General features: G+C 49.8%; 1 protein-coding gene across 1 annotated transcript; it reads left to right on the plus strand.

Annotated features, from left to right (window-relative positions):
• Positions 1-1,648: 1,648 nt before the first annotated feature.
• LOC119100453 (TLD domain-containing protein 2) lies at positions 1,649-3,920 on the plus strand. The gene is made up of 5 exons (XM_037223545.1): positions 1,649-1,874; positions 2,324-2,415; positions 3,015-3,128; positions 3,160-3,185; positions 3,628-3,920. Exons 1-5 carry the CDS (start codon positions 1,649-1,651, stop codon positions 3,761-3,763), a joined length of 594 nt encoding a protein of 197 aa, XP_037079440.1. The 3' UTR covers positions 3,764-3,920.
• Positions 3,921-11,603: the final 7,683 nt, after the last annotated feature.

The following is an 11,603-nucleotide window of genomic DNA, read 5'->3' on the forward strand; positions in this document are numbered from 1 at the left end:
AGCTATACTTCTTCTTGCAATGGCGTCCTTCTGGTGGTGTCCACTCGTCATGAATGTCGCGCTTCAGTGAGTGTTTAAAAGCTAAATGTCTCCGTTTGACGCGAGGCTGTGGTCTCTGTAACAAGCATGGCTCCAAGGGACATGCGACCAGCCGCCTTTTTCTCTCCCTCGGTTGGAGGCACTCCTCGGGTGTCCGCTGAAGCAGCTGACTGCAGCTCCGTCATTATGTGTGTGTGTTGTGTGAGGGAGAGGGGTTAAGGTGCAAAATATAGAACATACTTTGATGTAATATTTCATGAGGTGCGGTGATCACCGATGCATGATAGATGCAAGACGACGCAAGACACGTCCAATTAAAAGAAACAGGAGTGTCAATGGTTTTAAATTATTGGGAGGCCAAACCGAAGGCCCGACAACTTTCCCCCATTTTTCTCACCGGATTTAGCAACTTTACTTTGATTAAACGCAGCGTACGTCGCAATCATTGTATTATTTATAAAAGTCCTTAATTTAAGCATAAGTATTGAAGTCATGCAGGGTTGGATCCGGGAGCAGGCACTGGACGCATGCGTCTCTCCTGATCAGCACGTGAAGGCGGGGCGCCTTCACGTGCTTAGAGGCCACATTAGGGCATCGATAGCGCTCTTCTGTGGCGGTCAGGGGAGGCAGCATGCATTTTGGTTGTGGGGGACGGGGACGGGGTTAGCCAAGAAGGACTTAGTCACCCCCATATTTTAGAGGTTTCACTTTAACCTCAAACTATCGCTTGTCTTATGGCGCTAGGTATGTGAAATTTATTGCATCGTTTATCCGCTCAGCTGTTACGATTTGTATCTTGTGGTGAGAGCAACCATGGCTATTTGTTATGAGAGTGGTACGGGACGCCACTACGCAGAAAGAGCAAAGAAGATACTTTGTGTTATGATCACCTTTTACCCACCTTTTTTGTAGTATTCTAACCAAAAACATTGGGGGGCAAGCCAACATTGGGGGCCCAACTCAGCATTGGGGCGGGGGGGGGCAGGGCCCTCACAAAAGAATACAAATCGACACCCGTGAAAAGAACGGACTTCTTGCCTTACCAAAGCCAGGATTTATCACGTTTATCGTGCATCTGTAATGTAAGTCCTGCCGAGGCTTCATTTCAAAAGCTCCCGAAAACGGCCGTCAGAAACTTTCACGACGAAACAATGGCATACCTAGAGCGTGAAACTGACTGCTGAAGGCTGATCTTATCCTACCGTGGCATGTCTGGTGATTTTGACTGTCACCATCGTAAATCCTGACGATCTTGTAACATTTGCGATACTTATGCTGCGATATTCAGGTCAGCATACGCTAGTTGGTGCAGCATAAAATATTACTGCGCAAGATAGCCGTGTGCAATGTTGAATAACCCCAGCGTCGCAGTACTCTCGGTAGAGTGGCCGCTCACCGTAATCTCCTGTGTTTTGAGAGCTCCTGCCGTCTTCGCTGTGGCCCCATTGACTTGGTAGCCTTTGCGATGGCCACGCGGCGGAAGCGTCCCAGACCCGACGCGACACTCATAACCATTGTGCTGCGACCTACCCCCCCCCCCCCCTCCCTCCCAGCAGATGGGCCCGTCCGAAACGCGTCCCTATCTGCGGAAGGTATCGCGCGCATACCGATGGTGGCCGCATACGTAAGAGCGGCTGTGAGCGTGACCGGTGTCAATGATGGCTACTCCTTGTGCCCGCAGCCGGCTGACGCCTCGGGCGAGAATCCGGCCGCGCGCGGCCTCGAGTCGCCGGGTTTGGGCATGGCCCTCGTCCCTGACCTGGTGGGCAGGACTGAGATCGTCACCGATGAGATGGCGTCCTGCGTGTACAAGCTGCTGCCAGCGCGCGTCGAGGGTGAGGACCGGTCCGTCTCCGGCGAGCGGCTGGTTGGGGCCGGCTCTCCGCGAGGCGCAGAAGGATGAGGGAGCGAATGTGGCAGCGGCGTTTGTGGGGAGCAGGAGGCATCGACACTGATGTGGTTTAGGGAAGGACCGTTTAAGCATTACTGTTTGTCGCAGGCACGTGCATTACGCACCAAAGTTGCAGAGTTTGGTGTTCGTGGTCATTTGCCAGTTGCACTTCTGAAGGTATTTTAACGTATTGATTGTAATCATCTGCCCAAGTTGTCTGTTTGGAACCGAACAACGTGCTTTGGACCTACTCGTAAAACAGCATCCTTTATCCTACATGCGTTGGGCATAACTGTGCTTCAGTTCTATCCGAACTACGTTCCGCTGCAAGTGACCTGTTCTGAACAGTGTAAGGAAAGCAGCATTAACAGAGCTGTTCACCACTGGCCACAGGGCATCCGTGGAATCTGCTCTTCAGCACCAGTGAGCACGGGTTCAGCCTGAAGTCGCTGTACCGCCGGGCTGCCGAGCATGAGTGCCCCATGGTGCTGTTTCGTCCAGGATGCCGAGCAGCACGTGAGTCAGCGCGCACCCGTCCGCGTGGGGGGAGGGGGGGGGAGGGGGCCGCGGGGGGTCGCAGAGGTCGGCCGGCCGTGACCACGTGGTGCAACTGAGGTGAAGTTGGTATTGAATCGCAGCTGAGGCTGTGTGCTCCGAGCAATGTTCTGCGCGTTCTGATGAGCAACCGGTTGCAATGAGGTTTGAGGTGGTAGCTTTTCTGTCGCTGTTCTTCAGCCATTTGTCCCAAATTGTGACGTCGCTGTTGCGTGCGTCCCGAAACGCGTGGCATCAGGAATATGGGGCGGCGCATAGTTGTCTCAGTGCCGGCGCACAGTCGCTCTGCGGCACCCGCCGTAACATCACCGAATCGTTGGCCTTGTTCATTGGCGATTTGCGCAGGACATGCGTAGCATGTTGGCGTACGTTGTACGTTGTTTTACGTACGCTGTTTCCAGCATGGCAAAGTTGTATCGTATTCGTGTATTGATTTCACGACTCTTTACGCAGTTTATTTCACGACTGTCATGTATTAATTTCACGACTCGTGTATTTATTTGACGACTGTCATGTCTTGCCTCGCCAGGTGTTCGGGGCTGTAATTTCGGATCCTATCCGGATGGATCCCCACTACTACGGCACTGGCGAATCGTTCCTGTTCACGTTCCACCCGGAGTTCCGCGAGTTCCGGTGGAGCGGCGAGAACCGTACTTCGCACCGAGGCTTCCCTCTACGGCCTTGAATTCGGCTCCGGAGAGTAAGCGCTCCGCAGTTCTGGTCTCTGGTCACCAACTAATTGCAGTCTGCCATGTGACGATGATGGCAGGTTATGATGTATATTAATATTGCGCATGGTCTGTTTGCCTTTGGCTTGTTATATAGGCAATGTCTTTTCAGTGCCATACCACGTCTCGATCATTCAGAGTATTTCTCAAGCTTCCGAGTGTTTTGGTGGTTTACCAGCCGGTGGTGTTGGAATTTTCATGGAGGTGGGATGGGGGGGGGGGGGGGGGCGGAGGGACAAACGTGACTTTGCTCGTCTTTCTCCATCCGGCGCCTAATGTTTAGTGCTAGATGCTGCTCAGAATTGGGGGGGCCTGCTCTCCCCACTGTGTCTCTAATTTGTCTTCCTTGCTAACAAGAGCATCGTGCTGCGTTACCTGGACGCTGTTCGCGCCCTGACGTCCGCGTGCTTGCAGGGGCCGCTCTGGCCTGTTTTTGGATGAGGAGCTGTACCGCGGCCACACAGAGCCGTGCCGCACCTACAATAACGAGCCGCTCACCACCAGCCGCGACTTCCTCATCCACGCCGTCGAGCTCTGGGCGCTGGCGTGAGGCGAGCTCGCGGACAGCACGGCGGCGCGGCGGCCGGCCCGACACTAGCGCCATCTATACTGCGAGCGTCGTCTGTAGGGCGTGATGGGTCTGCCAGGTGGCACGGTGGTCGGTCTGGTGCGGATCCCTCCGCTCGGAGCGCAAGGATTTGTGCGCGAGGTGGCCGTCGCTTGACACTGCCAGCCGGACGACTCTTTTACTCAGCGCTTTCTTTTTTCGGCCACAGAGTGACTGCCGTGAACCACATAGTGTGTGTGCCCAAATGTTCTTGGGTCTAGCTTGAAAGCGATGGTCCTAGTGTGCTTGCAGTTCAAGTTGGACTACCACAACTTTCAACAATGATCCGGTCACCTCCAGAGTAACGAACGTCCGTGGACGTCATGTGCGGCCGGGTGACGTCACCGTTCAGGCTACCTTGCGGAGGCGTCGATGAGTCTCGACGCCGGTGCGCCAGACTCACGAGCGGCCGCAAGTCGGCCGCCGTCGGCCGCTGTCGCTGGATATCTTCAGGCTGTGCTGTTCTTAGCAGGGCGGATTGCAGTTGCGGACGGCGTCCGCTTGGCGGCGCTGCGGTGGCGCTGCGGATGGTGACGTCATGGTATCCGCGAGCCGTCTGCCGCCGCTGGCTGTGTGCAGGACTACTTCACCTTCAGTGGGGCGTGAATGGTCTTGATTGAACGCGGTGCGATGGCGGCCGTCGCTCCCGTTTCAGCTCTTGCCATGCTCTCGCGCTGGTCGCGTGCGTTGTACGCGGCCAGCTTCCGCGCATTCGTGCGCCGTTTTAAGCCAGAAACACTCACAACCATTCCTTTCGTTTCATTTCATGTCATCCGCATTTTGAGCGTACTATACTTGAGAGCGTGTAGCATGAGCTGGCGATGCGAATTTGTAAATACACATTGATCGAGAACCATGGTCTCCTTTCACGCTGGATATATCTTCAATCAGCGAACGTACAGAAAAGGTCCGAGGGGGGGGGGGGGGGGCGGGAGAAGAGCACGTCCTAGGGCGCAGGCTAACCACTGGAAAAAACGCCAGTCTCACAGGCCTCGGGAATGAGTGCCATGGCACACGCAAGCACGCTGCTCCCCGCGTCGGCAGTGCTGGTCGGTGGGTTCTGGACAGAACATCGGTGCTGGAGCCAGATTTGCCGAGAGAGGCGTGACTGCACTGCGCGCTGAGCTGTGCGTGATCTTGACTATACAAACACCACAGCCTAAACAAACTATGAAAACCATTACCTTACTGGTTTTCTCAAAAGCTAAGTAGGAAGACTTGATTGTTTTCAGTTACCATGTGCTAGGGAAGACATCGCAACAAAACCGCTGAAGCGTGCTTATTTCTGTCATTGTTCCTAAATGTCTTGGATGGCAGACCTGATGCTGCCGCTAAGAAACGGCTGATCTCCGTTATGCCGCCGGATTCTAATGTCGACAGATGATCGGCGGTCTTTCGTGACCCTCGCAGCCTTGCCCACTTCAGCGTGCTGTGTCGCATAAGACGTCATGCGCGATGACTTGAAGGGACCGTCGGTGTGTGGGTGGGTGAGGGAGGAGAGTTATGACAAAAAGGCAGTAGCAAATACGCGACGTGCTCTAGATTAGCCTGCCGCGAGCTCCGGCCACGACTGCTCTGCGTTAGCCGGCTGTCACTTCGGCTCCCCTCGTCATCCTGACTGACGTATCGACGGCTCCTAAGCCCCGTTGCCAGGGAACGCAGGGGTGCCAGCGGTGCGCGGTACGTGTGCACGGTCAGCAGGGGTGAGCCGAGAAAAACACTGAACAAACGCTTTGATATGATTGCAATAGTGTGTGTTTGCACGACATGGCGCTGCTAAACCTGTCTTCAAGGACGGTGATTTTCAGAAGAGGGGAATTCTCAGGCGGCTTTGAAAAAGCAGTGCGATAAAATCCCCTGGCACCAGACGCCGTGCGATAAGCCTCAGGGTGCGTCTGGAGCCGCCAATCAAAGCAAAAAGGACTTCATTCCGAAACACATTTTTTGCATCATCGGACAGTCTGTGGAAGATGTTGACATCCGACAACACCGGGCTGAAAGAACACTTCCGGCAGCGAAGAACGCATGCAGCGGTGTGCAAGGGACCGACTAGAACTCCTCGGCACCGCGGAACCATCCATATATATATATATATATATATATATATATATATATATATATATATATATATATACATATATATTGCATGTTTAATATAATATATATACCGTCCATATAATATCAGCACGTCCTGGAACCGTGCTGAAAATAACGCGTTTTAGATATTCACACGGCAAACACGGTTAATGGGGAAATCTGCGTTATGCAGGGACCGTGTTTTGCAGCGTACATTTGCGTTACGTTTGGTTTTGTTTTTGCACGACACCGTTTTGTAACACGAACACGGCGAAACTTGTTTGCGTTCGCCGCGGCATCCATTGCAGCACTGCCAGTGCGCATGTTCTCATCAGTACTGGCTTCTTCAGCGCAGAGATTAGATCAGGAGCCGACGCGGTGGGAGCATTGATTCACGGAAGTACTGCAGCCATGCATAAGGCCGACGTGTTTTCCTTGCCCTATGGTGGTCCCACCACGCCCCAGGGACATAATGCAATAACAGATCGGCTGGCATGACTCCCTGATTGCCGTTGCCCGCCCCAGGTGCAGTGGACCGGATCCGTCGATTGTGTGGGCAGCCCGGCACGCCCTTGGGCAGGCTCATGCGCCGCGTTACACCAAACGTGCGTAGTGCCATGTACACGGGTGTGCCATTGGAAGGAAGTTGGGTTACTAACCATGCGACAGGCCGTGGTGTTCGACCGAACAAAACCCTAAATAACACAGTCATCACGCACGGTGAATCGGGCGCCACACGAGGTAGACGGGACAGACGTGGCCCATACGCCCCCATGCGATCCTTAATGTAACCTCCACCTTCACTAGCCTGTCTCACTGCTAGCCGCTCCGTTGTCTCTATTCGGCACGGAGCAAACCGGTTATCGAGCCAGCTCTGGACGATGCCCCCATGTTTTGTCAACAGAGTGCTAGATGTCCGTGAAGTTAGCAATTTATTCAGATATTTATTCAGCGACGAGTTCCGATTTTTCTGAAAAACCTTTAAAGGTCAATTCGCACGGGCCGGGTGGCCGGCTAGATAACCTTCGCTCGGGTGGGGGGGATTTGAGCTCCCCGCTAAGATCTCGGGAACTAAGAAAGCTAGAAACACCGAATTTACGGGGTGTCTTAACCTGTAGATGAACTCACTTAGGTCAAAGTTTGAGCTTCCTAGATCATGACTTTCAGGTAAAAAAGATCAACAAGGTCCAGTTCCAGGTTGGCCTCTCAAATGCCACTGGAACTTAGGCAACTGTTTCTAAGCAAAAGGTCACAAACCCATTTAAGGTCAGTTACCTTGTTTGACCATTTGAAGGTCATGGTGACCAAAATTATGCAAGACTGCTCTGAGTTTTGCATTTGAATAAGTGACAAAGGTTACGCTAAGCAGTATGTTCCTAAACAAAATGTCGATCTGGGTTATCTTAGGTCATTGACCTGTTCTGACTGCTAAAAAAGTCAATGGAAGATTGTAACGCGGCTCCAGCTGTAAACAAATTCGAAATGAGCACCACAAGCTATTCATACAGCGAGCGCTAGAGCAATAAATCAGGCTGGTTTTGACCTTGGTATGACCTTCATACCCGACACTAGGTCAACGTAATTTGCTCATTCAATATTTGTGGTGCCTAAGAAAGCATCTCAGAAATGTATGGCTTCGTCAAACACTGCGTTACTGTATCAGATTGGACGATTCCCTAGAAATTACCTTCGCTGAAGTCATGGCCTGACTTTGACCTGTCATGGGTCAGTGACGTTACAAGGTACATCTAAATTTTTGAAACAAGCGATTCAATACGTAATTGTCTATAGCTATGCAAAATTTGGTGCGGCTACGCCGCCCTATTCGGAAACCATTCTGGATAAACCTTCCGGGGGGAGGGGGGGGGGCAATATGACTCCCCTCCCAAGCGCGTGTCGAAGGGAAAACAGGGGAGAATATTCGTGCATTTCACGTGGACACCGTGCTCTGTAGATACTAATGATCGCTCAATCTTTGAGTAGTATCTGAGATATTTTTAGGGATCTTGGGATCTAAGCTAATTCATTTATCACAGATCTAACGTTTTTGCTCATCAGGAGCCTCAACGACATCACGTACTCGCGACATGTACTGAAGATGCCGAAACCACGTGGAACTTGTTGCATCGTGCATTTAGAGCAAAATTAGATACTTGTATAACCTACCCTTATTTTTACTAATAGCCATGCCCTTTTTATTTCCGATGGAATACGTTTAAGTGCCGGTTTCAGAAAACCTGCCATTTTTGTTTTATTATGAATCATGGCGTTTATTGTAAAGACTTTTTGTGTTGCGATGGAATCCGAATTCCTCAAAATGGCAAAAGTTTGAGAATGTGTGCAAAAAGATTATTGTTTCTTTGTTGAACAAATTTATTAAAACATGACTACATATAAAAGTTGATGGACATGTACTAATGCGTGATAGTTATGCTACCTTTCATTATGCAGATTTGAAGCCGCACAAACGATTCCGATTAATTCGTTAGGAATTCAAAATGTGGGTATAATACATTTACATGTAGTAAAAATACATAAACAAGGGATAGCCGCGCGTGCTGGTGGTGTGACAACATTCGCTGGAGGCTAGGTTCAGTTTCATGCAAACGCTTCACCTACCATCCCAAAATAGTGTCCAAGAACCGGCCCGCATTTAAAACCGTGAAGTCACATTCGTCAAGTTTAGTGGGTCATGTTTTCTTTCTTTGTTTTTCAAATTTGCGTGCTTGAAAACTCCATCCTTGGCTTAGCTTTTACTCGCAACACATTGGTGCCAAACTAGTCATTGGTTTTGATTCGACTAACGCCAACAAAATAACAAAAATACTTCCTAAGTGCATTGCCTTCGGTGTGGTTGGTTACCAGATACTCAACCTAATCTTAAGCCACAACCCAAACTATTTCGCACGGTGCAACCAGCTCCAAATTAAAAGTCCTCCCGAGTTCAATTTTTCGCAGACATCTGCTAAAGGTGTTCATACTGAATGTATTGGCGATGCTTCTACCCGCTTACTTGCCACCTAAAATAACCAACTTCTCGGGCGCGCGAGCGATTTTTGCCCTTGCATTTTGAATAAAGGTTTTGATGCTGGTCTGATGCAAATAGCCTTTGTGGAACCATGCAAGAATATGCAATGGTCGCAATACTTGCTTCATCTTTCCATATCATCACGCCTAACATGAACACCCAAAAAAGCAACATATGCTTGAGGAACAGAACACACAATTCCGTCTGAAGTTACTTAGCATAATGTGATTGGCCGCCAATGTTCTTGTTTTTTATTCCATTATCTTAGGAAGAAGACGATTCACCCTGCATGCCAAGCTCCGGTGATTACAACACGAATGTTGTTATGGTCGATGTACCATGATATTTGCTGTCGGTCGACAATCACAAATGTGTCACTGGTAATAACTACCTTGGCCACTTGCTTCGGCCAGACTCAATCGTCGCACGCTTCAGCAGTTGGCACGAATCATGATGGAAATGGAATCACCATTCTGGAAAACTTCGGACGGGGTCAATTTGACCCCCCCCCCCCCCCTTTACCATCGTGTTAGGGCACGATAGTATTAAAAACCACCTTTATTTTGCATTATCATGTGACCTTCGAGGTAAAAAAACTGGGTCAGAGGATGGAAAACTCGATGTCAACCAAAAATTACCGACGGATTCGAAAACTGTAAGCATCAAAACATTTACAAACATAAGATTCAAAAAGCCGTAATCTCTCAAGGTCTTCTTTCAAGGTCTTACGTGGGCTCAATAGACAAGTCACTGAGCATCATCCAAAAATTACTGGCCGGCTTTAAGCTTGCAATTGTCAAGATATCCGCCACAGAAAGAGCCCGAGTTCGTCAAAAAGTTCTGACTTCTCGAAGTCATCTTTGGAGGTCAAACGCCGGCTCATAGAACGGGAAACCCAATATCACCCAAAAATTACCGGCCGATTTTAAACTTGCAAACATCAGAATATTTACAATGGAAAGAACTAGCGTCTGACAAATAGTCCTGGCCTCTCATCGTCACTGTTCAAGGTCGAACATGGGCTGACAGTTCAGGGAACTCCACATCACCCGAAAATTACCTGCCAATTTTAAACTTTCAAGCATCAGGATATTCACCACAGGAAAGAAACTAGCATCCGTCACAAAAGCGAACTTTTCAAGGTCACCCTTCAACGTCAAATCCGGCTCAAAGGACGGGGAACTCGATATCATCCAAAATTTACCGGGCGATTTCAAAACTGCAAGCAGCAAAACACTCGCAAGCAAAAGAGCTAACGTCTGTCAAAATGCCCTGACCTTTCAAGGTGACTCTTCAAGGTCAAACGCGGGCTTGAATGACGGGGAACCCTATATCAGCCCAGAATTACCGGTCGATTTTAAACTTGCAAATGTCAAAATATTCACCACAAAAGAACTAGCGTTGGTCAAAAAAGTCCTGACCTCTCTAGGTCATCCTTTAAGGTCATACGCGGACTCAACAAACGAAAACTAGTTTGACGGACGCTAGTTCTTTTTGTGGTGTATATTTTTTTGTTTGAAAATTTGAAATCGGCCGGTACTTTTCGGGTCAACTGAATTCATCCGTCCTTTGGGACCGCGTTTGACCTTGAAGGGCGACCTTGATAATTCGGGAGTTTTTGAAGGACTCTAATTCTTTTCGTTTGAAATGGTCTGATATTTGCAAGTTAAAAATGGGCCTAAACATTTGGGGGGATATTGAGTTCCCTGCCGTTTGAGCCTGCATTTGACCTTGAAGGATGAAATTGAGAGCTCAGAGAGTTTTACGGACGCTAGCTCTTGAACATGTAAATGTTTTGGGGCTTTCAATTTAAAATCGGCCGGTATTTTTTGGCTGATATTGAGTTTTCCGTTGCTTGTGCTCGAGTTTGACCTTGAATAATGACATGGAGAGATCATGACTTTCTGACGGATGCTAGTTCTTTTTGTGCTGAATATCGTGATGTTTGCAAGTTTAAAACTGGCTGGTAATTTTTTGATGATATTAAGTTTCTCGTCATTTGAGCTCGCGTATGACCTTGAAGGATGACTTTGAGGATTCAGGACGTCTCGACGGGCGCTAGCGCTTGAACCGATGAATATTGTGATGTTTTTATGTTCAAGATCGGCCGGCCATTTTTAGGTGATATTGAGTTTCCCGTCTTTTGAGCCCACGTTTGACCCTGAAGGATGACCTTGGGAGGTCAAGACTTTTTAACACACGCTAGTTCTTACTGTGGTGAATATTCTGACGTTCGCGAGTTTAAAATCGAGCGGTAATTTGGGGTGATATCGAGCTCCCCATCCTTTGACCCAGTTTTTGACCTCGAAGTTCACATGATATTGCAAGTATAGGTGATTTTCGATGTTCTCGCGCCACAACTCACCTTGACATTTGTGGAGAGAAATTGGAACTCGTTGCTGAATAAATCGTCTAATAAGTCGCTAACTTCACGGACATGAGTGCTAGGTGGGGCAGCAGCAGCACCGAGGTGCGATGCCCAGGCACGGGTCTTGAGGTGCAGCCCCGTGTGGTCGGTCGTGGAGCGTCGGTTGCCACGGCTCGGCCACCGTTCGGGTGTTGAGGTGCAGCCTCGTGTGGTCGGTCGTGGAGCGTCGGTTGCCGCGGCTCGGCCACCGTTCGGGTCTTGAGGTGCAGCCCCGTGTGGTCGGTCGTGGAGCGTCGGTCGGATCTTGGGCT

Source organism: Pollicipes pollicipes, unplaced genomic scaffold (assembly GCF_011947565.3).
Source record: "Pollicipes pollicipes isolate AB1234 unplaced genomic scaffold, Ppol_2.1 Scaffold_4881;HRSCAF=5763_pilon_pilon_pilon, whole genome shotgun sequence".
Lineage (NCBI taxonomy): Eukaryota > Metazoa > Arthropoda > Thecostraca > Pollicipedomorpha > Pollicipedidae > Pollicipes > Pollicipes pollicipes.

What these genes read in the sequence shown, in the direction of transcription:
- LOC119100453 (XM_037223545.1), top strand. Translation starts at nt 1,649, where the DNA reads ATGGTGGCCGCATACGTAAGAGCGGCTGTGAGCGTGACCGGTGTCAAT. An exon ending in GCTGCCAGCGCGCGTCGAGG is followed by an intron (nt 1,875 to 2,323) that starts GTGAGGACCGGT and finishes CACTGGCCACAG; the next exon opens with GGCATCCGTGGAATCTGCTC. An exon ending in GCGAGTTCCGGTGGAGCGGC is followed by an intron (nt 3,129 to 3,159) that starts GAGAACCGTACT and finishes GAGGCTTCCCTC; the next exon opens with TACGGCCTTGAATTCGGCTC.